The 21,544-nt window shown below is 54.5% G+C and overlaps 1 protein-coding gene across 1 annotated transcript; it reads right to left on the bottom strand.

Moving 5' to 3' along the window:
* Positions 1-1,221: 1,221 nt before the first annotated feature.
* Positions 1,222-20,207, bottom strand: ADAMTS8 (ADAM metallopeptidase with thrombospondin type 1 motif 8). The gene is given in 11 exon segments (XM_051638336.1): positions 1,222-4,603; positions 6,048-6,223; positions 6,544-6,716; positions 7,648-7,771; positions 7,773-7,832; positions 8,894-8,947; positions 8,949-9,196; positions 10,074-10,241; positions 11,051-11,183; positions 11,952-12,191; positions 19,544-20,207. Coding segments are annotated over 11 exon segments (2,757 nt in total). The 5' UTR covers positions 20,192-20,207; the 3' UTR covers positions 1,222-3,870.
* Between the last annotated feature and the right edge of the window lie 1,337 nt (positions 20,208-21,544).

The raw sequence follows: 21,544 nt of genomic DNA on the forward strand, positions 1-21,544 counted from the left end.
TGTCACTGTGCCCATTAACGGAGTGACACGTCCCATGGTGATGGGTTAACCCTTGCCCTCCCATCAGGCTAAACACCAGCAGCCTCAGCAGCAGCTTTTTCTGGCTCCACCAGTGGGTGGAAACCACTGATATCCAGAAAATAAACCACAGCTGCTGTTCAACACCAGGCTGTGCTTTCAGCTGGGACATCAGGCCTGTTTGTCCCCAGGAAAGGTATCTGGATTACCTTGTAATGAGACTGTGCTTATTGCAACGGGCTGACTCCAGAATCTTCTCTTCTGTAACACCAAATTTAAGCGATCCTCTCAGCAGACAACACCACGCCTGGAGAGACAGCACCAAGTTCCTGCTCTCTGTGGTCATTACACAGCTCAGGGAAGGAGCCACCCCCACTGTTTTGGCCCTCGGTGGGCTCTATGTCCTCCTAGGAAGCCATAGAATCATTGCATGGGTTGGGCTGGAAGGGACCTGAAAGATCATCCAGATCCAACCCCCTGCATGGGCAGGGACACCTCCCACCAGCCCAGGCTGCTCCAAGCCCCATCCAACCTGCCCTTCAACACTGCCAGGGATGGGGCAGCCACAGCTTCCCTGGGCAACCTGGGCCAGGCTCTCACCACCCTCACACTCCAGAATTCCCTCCTCATGTCTCACCTCAGTCTCCCCTCCTCCAGTTTTCATCCATTCCCCTCATCCCATCCCTCCCTGCCCTTGTCCCAAGCCCCTCCCCAGCTTTCCTGGAGCCCCTTCAGGCACTGGAAGGTGCTCTAAGGTCTCCCTGGAGCCTTCTCTTCTCCAGGCTGAACAGCCCAACTCTCCCAGCCTGTCTCCAGAGCAGAGCTGCTCCAGCCCTTGGATCATCTCTGTGGCCTCCTCTGGACTCCTTCCAGGAGCTCCATATCCTTCTTGTGTTGGAGGCTCCAGACTGAACACAAGTCACAGAATTATCCAGATCTAGGCACACACAGAGAGCAGGCAGTTGCTCATAACCAATCTGCAATAAGATGATTCAAAATTTCTGGGGGATAGTTTTTACTCCCAGGGTTTTGCCTACTCTACCAGGCAGTGTTTTGTCTTAGCATCTTAAAACTGAATTAACCATTTATTTGTAGCTGAATAAGCTGTGGGAAAGGGAGATTTACATTATTGCTCATGGGATGGAGATAAAAATACATATGTATATACTGAGAAGAGTGCAAATAAAGACAAATAGAGAGAGATACCAGGCAATAAATCCTTTATTGAAGGGGTAAAGGCAGAGTCACAGGTTGGTTTCAAAGTTAAAAACAAATACAAACAAAAGGCTAAAAACCAGAAAAAATTATATTTCCCTCCCCCTCCAGAGCTTGATTTGGGTTGGATTGGGGGTGATTGCAGAGCTGGGTTGGCAATCACACCCTGATTTGGGAGCACCAGGGAGGAGGGAGACACACCAGCCAGACACCAAAGTGGTTAAACAATGAGCAGAGACATCCCCTCTCTGGCCCTGCTGCAGGTTCCAGAGTGGGGCTGTGGGAGCAGCATAACACAGACAGTCTTTTATTATTATTGTTTTGTGGGTTTTTCTCCTTTTTTCTTCCCTCTCCTTTCCTGACAGCTACTGTACAAAACCCAACAGAAGTTTGTAATAAATACCTAACACAGGAGGCTCAGTACATTGCTACAATCCTTCACTGAAGGGAAACATATATATACATATATATATATATCCTAATATATAACCTCTTTGACTTAAATCAGCATAAAGGCTACTTGTTCCTACAGGAAGGCAAGGGCAGGAACCCCACTTTTACCATCACCCAACCCCCAAACATCAACCAAGCAGCACTGCTTGCAGTCCCCCCACTCCCAGGTGGATCCTTCTCCTTCTCCTTGCTGGAAAAGCAGCAGGATTTGCCCATGGCAGGGAATTTTTGCATCTGGGAAGGGAGCCTTTGCATCTGGGAAGGGAGCCTTTGCATCTGGGAAGGGAGCCTTTGCATCTGGGAAGCTCCAGCTAAGCACAGTGAATATAAAAAGAACAACTTAAAGAGACCCTTGGTGTGCACAACTTGTGTGATAAATACAGATGTTTTCCTTGGCACCATCTCAGGCTGACACTTCTGACCCATCCTAAATGTTGGTTCTGATGCTGGAGAGGAAATCCAGGCTGATCTTTGAGTAAAAATCCTTACAAACTCAAAGAGGGGTGTGTGTGTGTGTGTGTGTGTGAAATATAACCCTGCAAGGCTACGTGACTGTAGCATCCAGCTATTTGTTAGAGTGAGGGCTTAAATTCCTGGAGATTAATTAGCAGACACAGAACATTGCCCCAAGGTGGGTCTGAACAGCAGCCCAAGCAGCTCCACATCCAAACTCTGCAGCTGGGCTTTAATTTTATTTCTTTTTTCCCTAAAACAAAAAGGGAAGTGAGCCCTTGGTTCTCTCAGTCTTTGGCTGTGACCCCCTTAGTTTCAATAGAAATCAGCTCCAGGAGATAAAAGCTGGACATTTTAGGGTTTAAAATAAATCCTAGGGTTTCTGGCAGGGCTCTGGGGAGAGGTTCATCCCACAGTCCCATCCCAAACCTGCCTGGCCAGCAAGAAAAGGGTCTCATGGGAGCTTAGCTCAAGCAAAAGAGACAAGAAAAGGGATTCACTTCACAACTGGAAGCTCAGACATGGTACATTCAAGTCCTTCTCCTCCAGCCCTTCTCTTCCTATGGGATAAAGGTGGCTCCCACTGGAAATTCCATGTTTTGCTGCCAAAAGGGAAGCTGAGCAGGTTGTGAGGAACATTGAGAGGAGACTGGGGATACTGGGTTTCTTGTCCAGCCATGGCAAAACCTTCCCAAATTCCCTCCCTATCCCCAGGCACCAGCAGCAGGATTGCTCAAGCGAGGCTGGATCCTGGCCCCAGATCCAAGCATCTTCATGTACCCCAGGAAAGAAGAGGTGAAGAGCAGCCACCATCACTGCAACGGGCTGGGGAGAGGTTCAGCATCTGCAGATCCTGGGCTCATCCCTGCTGCCAGTCAAATGATCTCCAAAATTAAAGCAGAGCTTGGAAAATGAGCATGCAGGACACTGACAGATGAGGAGGGGAGAGGAAGGGCTGGGACACCCACGTGTCTGCTCCAGAGAGGGGATGGGCCACCACAATGGGCATTTCATGGTCAAAGCCCTGCAGAATTGGTAATTAATGAATGCTTGTGGTGGCTAGTAAGCCAGATCAGGTATGACCAAGCCTCAGTTTTATAGCTGGGGAAATGGAGGCACGGGGTGGCAGCTCTAGGCATATCTCTGCAGATGCTGGGGGTGTTTGGAGGCAGAGGCTTGTCACCTTGTGGATTATGAATCCAGCAGAAACCACCGTGGCCATCTCTCCTGTCCCCCTGCCTAAGGCATGTCAGGGTCTGGCCCTCAGCTCGTTCCTGCTCCCAGCCAAATGAGTAAATTAACTCCCAAACTAAGCCCAGAGCCAGTAAAACACTCCCCACACTCAAGGACACCCACGTGGCTGCAGGGAGGGGACAGCAACCTGATCCAAGGCTTTTTCAGGGGGATCCCAATTTTATCAGCAAACCCACCCACCATGGACCTCCTCAACCTGGGACTTGATGACCGCAAAAGCCAAGCTCCACATTTTTTTCCCCAGCAAACAGAGCCTGCAGCTGTGTTTAATGGCAGCTCTTTGGAAACACCCCATGGATACAGTTGTTTCCCCCCCCCCTTGAAATTACAACTCGCCTCGTGAGCAACCGGAGCTGGGAAGAGAGGCAGGAAGCAAGGAAAAGAAGAGATTCCTCCCCGTTTACGCCGCCGTTATTCCCCCCTCTGAGGTAGACGTGGATGGGGTGGGGATGGAGAGTGGTTCTTGGCTGGCAGGGCTCAGCACTGCTGCAGGACACAGGCGGCAGTGGCTGGTGGTGGCCCTGGTGAGCTGCACTTCTCCGGGTCGGTGACTTTCCCGGTGTAATCGATGCAAGAGGCGTTGCGCGTCCGCACGCCCTCACCACAGCTTTGGGAGCAAGGAGACCAAGGACCCAGGCGCCAGAGGGGGCAGGGGACATCTCCACAGGGCTTGATGTCCTCAGGTTTGAGGGCTCGGTCGCAGGTGGAGGAGGTTTGACCCTCCACGTCCCGACAATCCACCGTCCTCCTCTGCCAGCCGGAGCCGCACGTCTTGGAGCACTCGGACCAGTCGCCCAGGACCCACTGGGAGGTCAACATGGGCTGGATGACGTTGGCTGATTTCTTCTCCTTGCCTTTCTGCTTGTTGAAAGGGACGTCCTTGGGGATGAAGAAGGTGTACTTGACTTTCGGTGGGAAGATCTCGCTGGCGATGGTCAGCAGCTGGACCGTCAGGGGCTCTGGGAGCCGCCGGAAGCTCTGCAGCCTCTCCAGGGTGGTCATGGAGCCGCTGTATTTCAGGATGGTCCCCTTCACAAGGATGTCCTGCTCCATGGCTGAGATGGCAAAGTCTCCATTCAGCAGGTACTTGCCCTCCAGGGTCCTCAGGGCCAGGTAATTCCCGTCGTGCCGGACCCCGCGGTGGCTGCGCTGTTTGATGTCGATGTTGGTGGCTCCAGCGGGGATGGTGACAATGTCATTGTAGCCATATCTACGTGGGGAAAAGGGACACTGTTATTCTCCTGGGGCTTATTAAGAGCAGGTCCATGCTCTTGGGTCTCCTGGAGAGCACAATCGTGGCACCAAAACTGCTCCTCTGTAAGCCAGAGCTCTCAGGAGCTGGAAACGCTGCAGCTGTGCCAGGTCTGTGCTCGGCTGGAAGATTTGGATAAGTGCAAAAATGAGTGACACAATCAGAGGAACAGACCCACGGGGGGAATTGCCCCTTCCTCCCTTTCTTTCAAAAAGGGTGAAGCGTTGGGAACTAAAATCCTGGTTCTGCCCAGTGCTGCTGTCACTGGTGAAGCTGAAGGACAGAAGGAGATAGATACAGGTTTAGATACAAATGATCTAGATACAGATTTAGATATAGATTTAGATTATATAGATCTAGATCTAGCTTTAGTTTTAGATATAGATATGTAGGTAAAGAGACAGCTTTAGATTTAGATATATATATATAGGTTTATAGATCTATAGATGTACAGATAAAGATACAGATACAGACACAGAAGTGAAGAATAGGGCAGCAAATCCATCCCTCTCCATGTCTGGGCTTCTCTGCACCCTGGAGTCAGCTTTGAAGGGTTTTGCAGCCCTCAACCTGGTGCAGAAGAGCTCCCATTGGAGGCCACAGGGCACATTTCCAGGATTTCCCAGCAAAGCCAGCCAGAGCTTATCCCTAGAGCACCACAACTCCCAGGACAGCTTTGGTACTCCAGGCTTCTTCAGCCCATGCTATGGTAATTATTTTTCTGCTATAATAAAACACCATCCTGGCGTGACACACCATGGAGCCAGCAGGATAATTTCCAGGCAGCCCCACAGTCACCCTGGCCTCCCTAACCCTGGTCTTACTGGGATCTCTTCTTGGCTGTAACTACCATGCTAGGCTCTTTAGTAAACCACAAACAATTCATAGGAGACTGGAAGCCCCATCTCCCTGGAAGGAAACCATCTAGGAAATCTAATTTGACTGCATGAGTCACCTCACCACATGGAATTGGGCACGTTGGGCTTTTGGGAGGATATTTTCAACAAAAGCCTTAAATTCAGCTCTTTGGCAAAGCAATGAGGTCTTGGGTGAGGGAAGTGGCTGCCTCAGAGCCTGTGTCCCAGGACTGAAATTCACCCGCCAAGTCCAGGAGAAAGTTACTGAGCTATTTTTATCCCTCATCAGCTCTTGAGTGTGTGTCCAACCGACTGCACTGGGGTGAGATGCATGTTGTCAACTCCTCGAGGCAGCAGATTTATTTCCAGTGGTGTACCAAGCTAATGCTTTAGGAAATAAACTCTGCTCGGATTTATGTGACCTGGGAGGAGTCCCAGTAGTCCCAGCCTTGCACTTTTGCAATGAGAGGAATAAAAGAAGAAAGAAGAATGAGAGCAGAAACTGGTTTTTTTCTCCCCCTGTCTCATCTCTGTGGACCCCTTACTTGGATCTGTTGAGGGAGCCAGATATTTTCCTGCAAGTGGAGCCGTTGCCACCACACACCCCACACTTGTCCAGCTTCTTGGAGGACCCAATGACGTGGTCACAGCCAGCCTTGATGCACTGCCCGTGGACACAGATGGAGAGGGTCTCTGGTCCACACAGCGTCCCATCGATCACCTAGGAAAAGGGGGAGCAATCAGGGCATTGGATCCGAAATGGGGCAAGGAGGATTATCATCAGCAGGTGTCTACCAAGAGTCAATTTAGACTAGATATTAGGAAGAAATTTTTTTACAGTGAGGGTGGTGAGACACTGGAACGGGTTGTCCAGAGAGGTGGGAGATGCCCCCTCCCTGGAAACATTCAAGGTCAGGTTGAATGGGGCTTGGAGCAACCTGATTTGGTTGAAGATGTCCTTGCTGATGGCAGTGGGGTTGGACTAGATGACCTTTAAAGTTCCCTTCCAACTCGAACCATTCTGTGACTCTATGGTCTTACTTTGGCCTCGAAGACTTTAAATTCACTCCTCCCTCTGGCTCTGCAAAAGAGTTTGCACCGGTCTCGGGGTGAGACTCCCGCGTACTTGGGAACCCACTCCAGGTGATTCCCTTCCAGATCCGTAAAGTTGTAGCTGTTGTACTTCTCACACTGCTGCTCCCGAAAGCTTTTCCCTGAAAGGAGAGGTGAAATGTGACCCAAAAGTTGTGGGAAGCTGTTGGGAATCATCTTTCTCCTTGGAGGTGAGGGAGTAAACAGAGGGGATAGCAGGGACATGCAGGCAGAGGAGGGATACCCCACACCTCCCACCGGGCTGAAAGGGATCACAACCTCCAGCAGAAGGATATTTCCCAAAAAATATGAATATTGATGGACAACAGGCTGACCAGGAGCCAACACCATGCCCTCAGAGCCAAGAAGGCCAACGCCATCCTGGGGGGCATGAAGATGAGTGTGGGCAGCAGGTCAGGGAGGTTCTCCTGCCCCTCTGCTCTGCCCTGCTGAGGCCCCACCTGGAGCTCTGTGAGCAGTTCTGGGCTCCCCAGTTCAAGGACAAGGAGCTACTGGAGAGAGTCCAGCACAGGGCACTGAGATGCTGAGGGGGCTGGAGCATCTGCCTGTGAGGAAAGGCTGGGAGAGCTGGGGCTGCTCAGCTGCAGAAAAGAAGGCTGAGGGGGGAGCTGATCAGTGCTGATCGATATCTCCAGGGGGTGTCAGGAGGATGGGGCCAGACTGTTCCCAGTGGTGCCCAGGGACAGGACAAGGGGCAATGGGCACAAACTGGAGAACAGGGGGTTTGACCTGAATATAAAGAGAAACTGCTTTACTGTGAGGATGAGAGTGCTGGAACAAGCTGCCCAGGGAGGCGATGAAGTTTCCATCCCTGGAGACACTCCAAACCTGGACGTGTTCCAGTGGGATCTACTCTAGCTGCTCCTACCCTAGCGTTACCCTCGATGACCTTCAGAGATCCCACCCAACCCTCCCTCCCCACTCCCGTGCGAGTCTGTAACGTTGCAGGGAAGAGGCCAACCCCTGCCGCGGGTCCCGGGAGGTGCACCCTTGGGTGGTGGGGCTGGGGTGGCTTTGGGAAGCGGGGCTCACCGTCGGGAGGGCACTCCTGGGTGTGGCAGGACTGGTACCTGGCGCGCTGCCCCTCGCAGTAGCGGCCGCCGTGCCGGGGCTGGGGGCTGTCGCAGTGCCGGTGGGAGAACTGCACCCCCCCCCCCGCAGCTGCGGGAGCAGGGGCCCCAGGGGCTCCACGGGCCCCAGCCACCATCCACTGCCACCTGCAAGAAGCCACCAGAAGCTGCCAGGTCCGTCCTCGAGCGTGTCCATCTCCCCAGGGGGAGGAAATGTCTGGAGAGGAGCTGGAACCTCCCCCCAGCTCCTCTCCCCACCCCGATCCAGCAAAGCACTGAAGCACACCCCTCACAGAGTCACAGAATCATAGAATCATGAAGGTTGGAAGGGACCTTAAAGATTATCCAGTTCCAACCCCCCTGCCATGAGCAGGGAACCACTAGACCAGGCTGCACAAAACCTCGTCCAACCTGGCCTTAAAAACCTCCAGGGATGGGGCATCAACAACCTCCCTGGGCAACCCATCCCAGTTCCTCGCCACCCTAGAGTGAAGAATTTCTTCCTAATATCTCACCTAAATCTCCCCTCTCTCAGTTTAAAACCATCCCCCCTTGTCCTACCACTATCTTCTCTGATGAAAAGCCCCTCCCCCCTTTCCTGCAGCCCCTCCAGGCACTGGAAGGTGCTCTAAGGTCTCCCTGGAGCCTTCTCTTCTCCAGGCTGAACAGCCCCAATTTTGCTACTGGGCTGCTCATGTGCTTCAAGCTAAGGCTGGGTTCAGGTACTTTGCTGACTGGCTCAGAAATCACAGTCAATTCCCCCAGCAGGGCAAAAAGTGAGGATTTCATTGCAGAACTGCAGCTGCTTCCTCTGGCTCAGACCAATCTGGACCCCAGTGAAAGGCACAGCAGCCTGTACCTGCAAGCTGAGCTTGCCAGAGACAAACACTAACAAAAGGAGACAGAAGGAGTGGTCAGACACTGGAACAGGCTGCCCAGGGAGGTGGTTGAGTCACCATCCCTGGATGTGTTGAAGGGTCATCTGGAGGTGGTGTTGGTGGAGATGGTTTAGGGGAGAACTCTGTAGAGTAGGGATGATGGTTGGACTGGGTGATCCCAAGAGGCTTTCCCAACCTGAATGGTTCTATGATTCTATATCCAGGACACAATCAGGCAAAGGTAGTCTAGGAGATGGCAGGACTGGGGTCAGAGGTTTGGGAATCCCAAAGGGTCCACACCCAGCCCCTCAGCCCCTGATCCCCCATTACCTGGGGTTTCAGAGCATCCTTGGGCAGGCAGTGGCCGTCCCAGCACAGCCCCCCCAGCTTGGCAGGGGGTGCCATCAGCCCATGGCAAGCTGCCGTTCTTGGTGTGGCACAGGGGCTCCCCACTGCCACCCATCCTGCACCAGAGCTGGGCACAGATGTCCTCCTCCGTGGTGTTGGGGCAGTGCTGGAAGTCCTTGCCAAAGATCTGCTGGCACTGCTGGTCCAGGCTGTAGAGGGCTCCTTGGCCGGGCAGCTCAGCGGGCAGGGAGAGGGGGTCAGCTGGGGCATCCAGCAAGCAGTCCCCTGGGCAAGACAGAGATGCATCAAAGTCTTGGGTTGCACCAACCTCGCCCACCAAACCTCTGCCCATGGTCCAGTTTGAACACCCTTCCTCCCACCCGTCTCTCCAGGCATTGCAAAGAGGCTGAGGGATTCAGGAAAAGGCAGTCAGGAATGATGAAGCACAAATCCAGGCTGGGAAGAGAATAGATTGAGACCAGCCCTGAGGAGAAGGACTTGGGAATGTTGGGTGATGAGAAGCTCAGCATGAGCCAGCAGCATGTGCTGGCAGCCTAGAAACCAACCATGTCCTAAGCTGTGTGACCAGCAGGTCAAGGCAGGGGATTCTCCCCCTCTATTCTACTCTGGTGACACCCCCTGCAGAGCTGGGTCCAGTTCCTGGGACCCCAACACAAGGATGACATGGAGCTGTTGGAGTGAGTCCAGAGGAGGCCACAGAGATGATCCTTTGGCTGGAGCAGCTCTGCTCTGCAGACAGGCTGGGAGAGTTGGGCTGTTCAGCCTGGAGAAGAGAAGGCTCCAGGGAGACCTTAGAGCACCTTCCAGTGCCTGAAGGGGCTCCAGGAAAGCTGGGGAGGGGCTTGGGACAAGGGCAGGGAGGGAGAGGACAAGGGGGAAGGGATGAAAACTGGAGGAGGGGAGATTGAGGTGAGACATGAGGAGGAAATTCTGTGCTCTGAGGGTGGTGAGAGCCTGGCCCAGGTTGCCCAGGGAAGCTGTGGCTGCCCCATCCCTGGCAGTGTTGAAGGGCAGGTTGGATGGGGCTTGGAGCAGCCTGGGCTGGTGGGAGGTGTCCCTGCCCACGCAGGGGGTTGGGACTGGATGGTCTTTCAGGTCCCTTCCAACCCAAACCAATCCATGATTCCACAAGGCTCCTTACCATGCCCACCATCCAGGAACTCAGTGAGGTACATGGTGCTGCAAGGAGACCAGGGCTGGGTCTTGTTCAAGTGGATGAACAGAGGGGCCATCAGATGGTGCTTGCCAAGGGGCCCGAAGAGCCGCTCGCAGGTCTTGGAGTCATCATGGGGCATGCTGAGGACATGGCCTGGGGAGAGAGAACATCTGTGAGCTCTGCTGCAGGTGGTGCCTGGGCAGGTCTGAGCATCTCCAAGGCTGGGTCTGGAGCACAAGTTCTATGAGAAGCAGCTGAAGGAATTGGGGTTGTTTAGTTGAGGAGGCTGAGGGGAGACCTTCTCATTCTCTACAACTGCCTGGTTGGAGTGAGGTGGGTGTAGGTCTCTTCTCTCATATAAATGATGATGAGAGGAAATGACCTCAAGTTGCACCAGGGGAGATTTAGATTGGAAATGAAGAAAAATTTCTTTGCTGAAAGAGTGGTGAGACCTTGGATCAGGCTGCCCAGGGCAGTGGTGGAGTCACCATCCCTGGAGGTGTTCAAAAAAGATGTGGCCGTAGCACTTCAGGACATGGTTTAGCTGGCATGGTGGTGTTGGGTTGACAGTTGGATTTGATGACCTTAGATGTCTTTTCCAACCTTAATGATTCTATTAGTCTGTGATTCTGAGCTGTGTCAATAAACTAGAGGTGATGAGCAAAGCAGCCCTTGCTCTGGCTCTGCAGAGCAGCCCGTGTCACCCGGCACATCTCTAAGAGTGGCAAACCAAGGAGAAGAGCTTGATCATCACCTTAGCTCATCACATCAGGCCAACGTGCCCATTTACCCCAACTCTTGCCCTTCTCTGCTGGTGCAGACCAGCTTCTGCCAGTGCCAGAAGCTCCTCAGTGCTGCCCAAGGCTTGGCAGGGGGTTCCTGGGCTGTGCTACATCCCCTCCCAGCAGCGGGGCTGGAAAAGCAGAATTACTCCCCCAAGAGCCCGGGCAGGGCCACGTTACCCAGTTCATGGGCCAGGGTGTAGGCTGCCTGCAGACCCTCGTCCTCGATCACCGAGCAGCTCTTGTTGCGGTCGCACATGGTGCCGATGTCTGCCACTCCCAGGGTGTCACAGCTCTGGTGCCCACAGAAATCCTGTTCACAAGGAGGGGAGGTGAAGGGGGTGTTCCATCCGGCAGCCCCAGCATCTCCAGGGGACAACCCCTCAGGTGCTCTGCATCCCAAGTGCCACCACCCCACGTTGGTTTCCTGGAAGCTCTGCCCTTTCCCCCCGTGCTGGGCACTGATGGGGCCACACCTCGAATCCTGGAGTCAGTTCTGGGCCCCCCAGAAGAAGGACATTGAGGGGCTGGAGTGTGTCCAGTAATAGAGTAACAGAGCTGGGGGAGTGGCTGGAGGACAAGTCTTATGAGGAGCAGCTGAGGGAACTGGGGGTGTTTGGTCTGGAGCACAGGAGGCTGAGGGGAGACCTTCTCACTCCCTATAACTAACGGAGAGGAGGTTGGAGCCAGAGGGGGTTGGTCTCTTCTCCCGAGGAACAAGTGATAGCACAAGAGGAAAAGGGCTCAAGTTGCCCAGGGGAGGTTTAGGTCGGGTATTAGAAGAAACTCCTTCACTGAAAAGGTTATCAAACACTGGAACAGGCTGCCCAGGGAGGAGATGGAGTCACCACCCCTTGAAGTATTTAAAAGCTGTTTAGATGTGGTACCGGGGGACATGGGTTAACACTGGACACAGCAGAGCTGGGTTAATGGTTGGACTCAATGATCTGGAAGGTCTAATCCAACCAAAAGAGTTCTGTGATTCTATCATTCTTTGCATGGTGGGGGCATCCCTCCTTCCCCTCCAGGGACATCTCAACCCCTCTCCCCACCCACAGCATCCCCCCGGGACCCCTCAGACCTGTCTGGTCAGCAGGATGGCCGTGTCGTAGTGCTCCGGGTGCCGGTCACTCAGGGGGTTGAACTTCTGCTGCCAGCTACAGAAGTTGCGCAGGGTGAGGCCACCATTGTCAGATACTTCTGGCCCTGCTGCCTCCTCATCCACCACCAGCACCTTCACCACCACCAGGTTGATGGAGTTCTTCAGGCTGGGATGCTTGTAGATACGAGCAGCCATGGACATCAGGGTCAGGATGTGGTTCTGTGGTGAAACAGAGAGGCAGGCAAAGCCTGGGTGAAACCTTTGCCAGGGGGCTCTTATTTTAGGTTAGGAAAGGAGAAATCCACCTCATTTATGAAGCCTACCACCTCCAGACAGACTCAGGCAGCCACCTGGGTCGATGGCCTAAGTGTTGCTTTTCCTGCACACGATGCTTCGCACCTTGTGCTGGTGGGAAGGACAGGCAGGACAAGCCCACCCATCTCCACCTTCCACGAACCCTTTGCACCCAGGAACCCTTCAGAAAAAACCTGTGAGTGCTCCTGCATATTCCCAAAGCATTAACCCTGCCTCTGTTGCCCCGGGGCTGGAACCACCTCACTGCACACCCTCCCACGGGTGCAAAACCACCTTGGAACAGGCTGCAAATCTCCTGCTCGGGCAGAGTTTGAACCCGCTGGACAACAGCCCTTGGTGACAAGCCAGGGACAAAGCACTTTGATGGAGGAAACTTCACCCCTGCTCGGGCGACTGGGACGACCAGAGATGACTTCATATGTCAAACGCGCCAGCAATGTTTAGGCTGATGTAAACATCTTATCGGAGCATCGGAATTCCTCCTCTGCTTGGCACCCGCTCGCAGCCCCGGAGTCAGGAGGAAAAAATGCAGCTATTACACAACGTGGTGTTGGGAAAGAGAAAGTGGCTTCTCGCCTCCCCAGACGAATTACACCCCACGGTCTCGCTTCAGCACCACTAATTAACGTGGAAGGACTGGGTGGAAGCCCTTTCTCGTGGTCGTTTCACCCCAAATCCCTCTTTCCCGAGTGGGCCTCATCCGTCAGGATGCTGCTGGGATAGTGGTAGGCACCAAATCCCACTTTTCTGAGTAAACAAGGGAGGTTTCTAGGGACATCTCCCCTATCAGCACTATTCACTGCTCCAAGAGCAGCTCACGGGGCAGAGCTGCTCACCCTGAGCTTTTGTGGCTAATTTACATTATTCTGCCACATTTTATCCCATCGCTGGCAGCTCCATGTAAACAGATGTCTCGCTTCAGCAAGACAGATCCCAAGTCCTCCCTGGCTCATTATCCAAGGGCAGGCCCCAGCAAGGATAGACTGGTTTATTTAGACTGGCCAGATCTCCACGACATGACTCATGTCCCAGCCCAAAGCCTGCAACTCATGTCACAAAGAAGCCACCACCAAGAAAACCAGGTTTGCTCCAGGGGACTGGGGGAACTGTTTACCACATGGGGAAAATCCATTGGGAACCTTTTTAAAAACATGATGAGGTCTTCCTGAAATGAGATGCGTGGAGACCTAGAAGGATGCTTTGTGCTGGAGATGCACATCATGGGATCATCCACAATTTCCAAGAGATCATCCATAGCTTCCAAGGAAAATTTCCTGCCTCGTCCTTTTCTAACCCATTACAGGTTTCTCTCCATCCTGGTAGTTGTTACCTGGGAGCTCTCAGTCCCTACTGCAAATCCCCTGGGACACCAACCGTCGCATCCTCAGGGTTACATCCAGCCAAGAAACTCTTTGAGCAGCAGGAATGGAGGGACTGGGAAAACATCCATCCGTTTTCCCTTCCTCTGGAAAGCCAAGATGGAAAGCGAACCGAACAAACAGCCATTTAGTGCAGATTAAAAGGTCAAATTCACTTGTTCCACCATCTGGTATCTATTTATACCCGTCCCCAGACTGCGCAGGAGCTGGTTGGGTTTTGGATGGACCCTGAAGGCTCCAGGGAGAGTAGGAATCCACCTGCACCTGCCTTGGCTTGGCCAAGGGTTTGCAGCTGGGGCCAAAAATCAAATTATGGGATCCCCAGGGCTCAGGAGAGGCTGGCTGAGCATTTTTGGCCAACAACCAGCTGTGGATGAGTTGAGTCCCACTCATCCCATCCTCCTGTGCCTTTTCAAACTGGCTCTGGCTTAAAGAGCCACCCAGGAGGGATTGTCACCTCCTTCAGGGTTCCCTTCCTAGGATCAAGGCTGAGGATGTGGGCATCAGGGTGAGATGCAGCCACAGGGTCGGGTTTGGGGAGCACAGAGGTACAAACAAACTGGTTTCTGCCTCCCTGCAAGGCACCAGGGCACATTTCCAACCAGCAGGAGATCTCAGCAGGATTTCTGTCCAGCTGGTAATTATAGTTGGAAAATCAGCCCCTTACCTGCTCGAGGGGGAAGGACACGAGCCCAAACCTGAGAGGATGGCAGGAGCATCCTGGCTTGTCCAGCTGGGAACCAGCATCACAGCTGAGCCACCTCACTCCCTGCTGCCCCATGATGCCTCCCAAAACCTCCTACTTCTTTTTTTTCCCCTCACTCCTTCTGCTCTCAAGAAGATCAACTTCCACCCGTTTCCCCCCAGAAAGGAGAAGGGGGTGTATTTTGGCTGACACACCTGCATCACAGCAGCTCCCATCTCCCTCCTGCATCCACAGCCTCCCTGCTGCTGGGAGAGCCCCAATCTGGGCACCCGCAGGTACCACCACGAGTGCCAGCAGCAAACAGCCCAAGCAGAGGGTTAGCAATGGAAAAAAACAGCATCAGTCAGAGCACAAGGCACTTAAGTGGCTGTTTTTAACCTGATCACGTTGAAGGATTTCACTTTCTGACACAGGCTCTTGCAAAATCTCTGCTTACATTCTCCTTCGTGGGAACCGCTCGGAAGCCGAAGCCTGCAGAAATCCCCAAACTGCTTGGGTCTGGGGGTCATTTTTTAAGTTAATATTATTATTGGGGGGGAGAAACTGCTCTTACACAGACACCACAGACACTAACTATTCTTGTGGTATGCACAGAATGACCTCATATCTCTGGACCCACCCAGTGCAGAAGGATGGGCAGGAGCACCCTTGCAACACCCCAGCATAACTCGCCTCCTTCCCGTACGATCCCCGGGTCGTGGAGCTTGATGCTGAACCCGACCTGGGGCTGTAGATCGGTTTGTTCGGTTTGGGTTTTGCTGTGGGTTTTTTTCCCCCCCTCCTTCCTTTCTCCCTAGAAGCCAGAATTTCTGTAAAGGGGGGAGAAAAACAAAGGAAGGCTGGGATTTCTGGAGCGCAGACAGATGGAAGGAAGCGACCACGGGGGTCAGATGCGAGAGCTGGCCAGCTTTTAAAAAGCAACTGGTAAAAACACATCCCAGCCTGTCTCTCTCCCCCAGAGCCGCGTCTGAGTGCCGGCCCCCAGGCCAGGCTACCCGCAGGGGCCGCCCTGCCAGCCTCCTGCTGCGGTCTGAAGCCCAGGCCAAGAATTTCCTTGCAAAAAAACGGCGGTGGGCAGCCGAGGGAAACGGGCAGGACACCCTGCCAGCCTGCCCGTGTGCCTGCCTGCCCACCCTCCTGCCTTCCCGGCTCCCTGCCCCAACCCTTGTCCACTTGCTGTATGATTTTTCCCCTTTCTCTTTCCCGGAGACGTTGGGGCAAAAGAAGGAATTGCCCCTTGTCAGGGTTGGGGAAACTGAGGCACGCACAGGACGGCCACCACCTTTTTTTTGCAGGCACGGATGAACGTGAAGCAAAACCCCATCCCCAGAGCATCCCCGGGAGCAAAATGCAGATCGCAATCGCTCCAGGGCTGCTTGGATGGGAGCCGGCTCCCTTCCCGCTGCGCCTTTCATTCCAAAGCCCTGGATAATCGGCGGTCCCTGCGCCAGCGGCAGCTGCTGAACCTCCCGGGGTGACACAAGGAAGCGAGTGCTTCGGCCAGGGGGGATGTGCAGGGAGGACCCCGGCTCCCCCGGCCGCGGGCTGGGCTCCCCCAGCCCAGAGGGAGCGCAGCGGGGATGCTGGTTGGTGGGAAAACCAGCCCGGGTCCCCTTTGCTTTGCAAAACTCCCCTTTAATCCCACGCCGGATGCCTTTGGGATGGGCTCGGGAGGAGCCGGCTCCTTTTGTCAAGGGATTAAGCGAACTCACCCGCTCAAACTGGAAAATTCCCTGAAGCCAGCCCAGGAGCCGGACCCGAGGGGACCTGCCGCTCCCGGCTGGCTCTGGCTCTGCTTCCAGGGTGACTTTGAGGGGCGACCCCGGTGTGGGACCCCAGCACTGCCCCATGCCTCACGCTCCAGCGCCCGGCTGGTTTTAAGAGGGAAGAGACTCCTAAAAACTCCTCAATCTGCCTGGAAAAGCCACAGAAGTCGGGCAAGGAATCCCGGTTTAGCCAAAACCGACCTGGTTTTGTCCCTGGTCCTCGGTCATAACCAGCTCTGGCCATCGTGTTTGCAGAGGGGAGCTTGGAACCGCGTCTCATCTGCACCCAAGGGAGTGGAGAAATCCCACCGCAGGAATCCAGCTCTGCTGCCAGCTGGCTGGGAATGCTGCGGCCGGTCTGGAACCGCCCGGTGCTGCGGGAAAACCTCCCCGAGACCTGCAGGGCGTCCTGCAAGCACAGCCTGCCCCGCAGGTGCTCAGCACAAACACCTTCTCTTCTGCTCCTCAGAGGAATTAGCTCCTTATCTCCTGCCTCAGTTTCCCCTGCTCAAACCCCCCGCTTAATTCTGTTAGTGATGCTTGTTTGTTTTTTTTCCTCTCCAAGCTTTTTAGGTCTTCTGCAGGAAAAATGTAAAGGACAGTTTGTGCATCCAGCCCGGGTCTTGCACCCACTCCTATTTAAGGGGGTGGGGATCTTCCTAATTACTGCAGTTCTCATCCTGCCCAGTCCTCCAGGACCTGCCAGCCCCTCACAGGTGTTTTTTGCTCAGCACCATCCTGCTGCTAATTCCACCCCTCACCCTCCCAAAAATACCCCACCTTTTGCAAGCACCAAACCAGAAGAATGATTAAACTCCCACATTTCAGGTCAAGTTCTGCTCTCACTTCATCATTTCCCCCTGGCTCACGGGAGTATTGATGGAGGTGGAATTAAACTCTTGTTATCTGAATGAGGTTAACAGCTGAGCTATAATGGCTTAGATTGATTAGAAATAAATCATTAATAGTGTTTCCCTAATAACAGCATGACACTGATTAAAATTTGCAATGCTTGAGAATATCTTAGGGTAACTATCTTCTGCTTGAGCTGTTGCAGCTTATACAAGGAGATAACTGGGAACACAAACAATGTGTGTGACCTTTAATAAATATTTGGTAATTAAAGCATATTTATGAGAATAAAAGTCACTATAAGAATATGGTTTCTTCTGACTCAACATTTCTGCTCCCTGGGCACCTCCCAGTCAGCTCTCTAAGATCTCACCAGCATGAGCAAGCCACCTTTTTATTTTTTATTATTATTTTTTTTGGCCCTCTAAATGTAGGTGTTTAGGGAGAAGCAAAGCAGCTATTTATTTGGTCTCCTGAGTTAGCAGCAACCCTGTTTCTCCCTGTTGCTGGGAACAAAAGACACAGAAACACAGCAGGTGGCTTTTTTTTTTTCTTCTTTTTTTCTTCTCTACACAAGAGCTGATTAAAGTTTTCTCCCAAATACTTAAATACTCTAGTGCTCTGCTCATCCAAAATGAGATCTTTAAAGGCTTTCTTCCCATCAGGAAGCACCCTCAGAGCTGATGCAACGATATTGCTCTTGGGGACAAAGAAATGATGGTGAAATGGGAGCCAAGGAGACTGGAAACTCCCTGATAACCACGGAGGGAGCTACCAGGTACCTGCCAGGCAGCATCACCCATGCCCAGGGCTGTACCAGAGATATCAGGGCAGGCAACCAACCTTGCAGCCCCTTGGTTGTGTCTACGTGCAGCTCATCATCCATCTGAGAGCTGCCACGGCACAGGGTTACCAGAAGTTATTTATTTATCAAGCTGGGCATTATCAGGATTTACCCCCAAAATATATCACCTTATTTGCAGCAGGAGACAGACCCTCGGGTGCTGCTTTAAAACCATTTGGGTGCCCACTTGGCTGCAGAAGATGCAATAAGCTACTATTCCTGTCATTTCCACCTCTGTTTATGAGCCTGTCGCTTAAAAATTGAGTTTACACCTTTGCAAACTGTGAGCTCGGGGAGGGGTTTGTCTCCAAGAGCAGCATCCACTGCTCCTTCACCCTCTGTTGACTGTTCCTGCCAGCCTGGCTTGGTGGCATGGAAGTGAAAAGCAGGAAAAGGCTGAAACCTGAGTGATGCTCAGCAGCTGAAGTCAGCTGGAGCCCCAGGGTTTGGCATTTCTCTAGGTCTGGGGTTTAAACACTGCTTTGTGAGGAGAGGAGAAGCTGGATGGAGCCCCCAGGGGAAGGACAAAATCGGCAGAAGAGGCAAATCCCAGGCACAGCCTCTGGTTCTCAGCTCCCCGCTGAGCTCCAGCTTCAGGGACTCCACTAACAGCCCCCTCCCCAGCCAACCCACCGCAGAGGACGAGCAGCTTCATTGCACAGTTATCCCTTGCAAAGACCCGAGTGGGTCGCAGACCACGCGAATCTGAATTCAGATCCCAGGACCCAAACAACCTGTCCCAGCAGGGAGCACAGCCCGGCTGTGCTTTTGACATGAAAAATCCCCCGGGGCTGATGGAAGCGGCTGGTCAGCAGCCCTGGAGGGGGCTGTGGGGGGCCAGGAGGCCAGGGTCTCCACTCGCCGGGTCTCCACAAAGCCTCGGCCACGGGCAGAGTCTCCACAGCCAGAGCACGTTGAAGGAGGGGGAGAGTTTCAGGGGGCAAAGGTTGGTGGATCTGCTCGGCTGCTAACAGGTGGCTCAGGAGCGGGACTGCACGTTGCTCAGCCTCCGGTTTATTTACTATCTGGCCCCAGCTCCCATCCGGAAGGGAGTTAAGCCCATCGCTTTGCAGCACGGCTCCTTCCCTCTAGCAAAAAAAGTATTAACCCACTCGGTCCCTCATCTACGGGGACACTAGACTGATGGGACCACTGGGACCCCAGACACAGGCTCCCCGGGATGGATGCTGGGTCTGGGAGCGGGTCCCCAAACACTGCCTCAACACCGCAGGTCAACCTCACAGCCTTTACCCCGGGGGCTTGCAGCCCCTCCATGGCACAGAAAGGTGGGGACAGAGCCAAGGTCCCCTTTCCTGTCCTCAGCTCTCTGCTCCCTCACCCAAAGTGCTCCCTAGCATCCCAGGACTGTTCGTCCCTGTGGAAGCCGGGGAGGCAGGGGGGGAGGCGGCAGCCGCAGAGCCAGAGGGTGGGGGCACAGAGGGGGACAGAGGGATGCAGGAGCAGGAGGGACAGAGTATGGAGGGATGGCGAGCAGGGAGAGGCAACGGGAACCGAGGGGACAAGAGGATGGAGAGGACAGAGGGACGAAGAGGCAGCGGAGACAGGGGGGTGGAGACGGGAAGAGAAGCAGCCGGGGTGGGGACAGGAAGGGACGGAAGGATGAAGGGGCAGAGGGGACGGAGGGGACAGAGAATGGAGAGGACGGAGGGATGAGAGGCGGCGGGAACAGAGGACACTCCAGCCCTTACCTCCACGTCCTCCCCGTAGAACCGCACCATGGAGGCATCAGCCACCAGCAGCGTCTCCACGTACCGCGCCCGGGACACGAAGCGCTTGGCCCGGCGCAGCGGCTCCTCGGGACCGGCCCCGACCCCGGCCCCGACCCCGGCCCGGGCACCGGCCCCGGCAGCGGCCCCGGCAGCGGGGAGGGTCCCCGGGGGGGCGGCCCGGCGCTGGAGGCGGTGCAGGCGTCTCCAGGGCGGTCCGGGCGAGGGATGATGCCCAAGGGGCTCCAGCTCGTAAGCCTCCCCGTCCAGCAGGAAAGCGGCTCGGAAGCCTCCGGGACAGCGGCTGAGCACGGCGGGGCCCGGGGGGCTGCCCTCCACCGCTCCCCCGTAGAAGCAATCCCGACGGAGGGGGCTCCGTGCCGGTGCCCTCCGTCCCCCTAAACGCTGGAAGAGGAGGCGAGGGGCGAGGAAAGCGGCGTCGGGGCGGAGGCGGAGGACGAAGGCGCGGCCGAAGGCGGCCAGGCGCAGGGCCAGCAGCCCCGGGGGCGCGGGCAGGCGGGCGGGCAGCAGGGGCTGCGTGTCCCGGGGGGGCCCCGGCAGGGCCCACGCGTGGCAGAGCAGCAGCAGGTGGAGCGGAGCCCGGCCCCCCAGCAGCGCCCGCCGCCCCATCGCCCGCCCCGCCGGGTCTCCCCGGCTCCCCCGCAGCCTCCGCGCCGGCTGCCGAGCCCGCTGTATTTATACTTTCTCCCCCCGGCTTTGACATAAGAGGTTTATTTTTGAGCCTCTCGCTGTTCCCCACTCCCCCTCCCCTGCCAGCCAGAGCCTGGGGGAGGAGGAGAAGTGAAAGAGGAAAAAAAAAAAAAAGAAAAAAAAAAAAAAGAAGAAGAAGCAGCAGCAAAAAAAAAAAGGCTTTAGAAAAAAAAAAAATCAAAACCAACCCACTTTTGGACGCGATTTGAGGCCAATCAGGCGCCGGGAGCCCCGCCTGCCTCCAAGTGTCAACTCCAGCCTGTTACTCTCCCAGCATTAACCCCTTCAGCCCAACCTCTGCCCCTGCTCTGGGAGATGCTCTTGCCCCCTGGGGCTGGGCTTTGGCACCCAGCTCTCCCCCCACGGGGGGATTTGCCCCAGGAGGGTGATTTTTCTCCCCGTTTTCCCCAGCACTGCTGGAAAGCCCCGGCCCTCTGCCAGCTGGGGAGCATCTCGTTTCAGCCTGCAAGGCAGAAGGTGCCTGGGGAGGTTTCACTCCACGGTTCCCATGTCCTTGGCCTGGCCGGGGACAGGGAGGGCTTTGGGCTCCAGCAGCGACACATACAAAGGAGGTTTCCATGCCCTGCATGAACAGCTGGGGCCACATGGGGTTTCCTCCAGCTGCAAGGAGGCAACGGGCTAAATCAGACATGTGGAAAATACCTATGAGAATAAAACAATGCAGACAGCTCCTCCTGTCTCTCTTTTTTTCTTATTTTTTTTTTTCGGGGTGTGTGTGTGTGTTATGATGTGCTGCTTCCTTTAAAACCCAAATCTCCCGCTTTCAGACTGAATTTTTCTCCTCATCCCCATTCCCTTGCGGTGAGTGGAAATCCTACAGGAGCTTAGAAGTCTCTGTCTGTAAAACCAGGTAGCTACTGTCATGTTCTCAGTGGTGGCAAATACCAGGAGATGGGCAGAAAGATGCTGTCCCTGGCTGGGAACTCGCTCAGCACCAGGGAACAACCAGCTGTAATGGAGAAAGGGAAATAACTCCTGGTATATTACTCCTTCTTTCCTCTGAAGCCCTCCTTCCCCATTAGTTCAAGAGATTCCTGGCCTCTGGAGTGCCCTTTGTGCAGCACTGAGATATCCTGGCATGTCCTTGCTGCAGTCTGGGGGTGGTGGGTCCTATCCTGCTCCTTGTCCTGGTTTTCTAAACTTTTCCAGGGAGTAACACTCACTCAGGACCAGGACTGTGCTCCTTTAGCCTTGCTGTGGGTACAAGCCCAACAACCAGCTCCTCCACATTGTGGGCTTTTTTCTTTCCAC

This window comes from Apus apus, chromosome 22, assembly GCF_020740795.1.
Source record: "Apus apus isolate bApuApu2 chromosome 22, bApuApu2.pri.cur, whole genome shotgun sequence".
Classification (NCBI taxonomy): Eukaryota; Metazoa; Chordata; class Aves; order Apodiformes; family Apodidae; genus Apus; species Apus apus.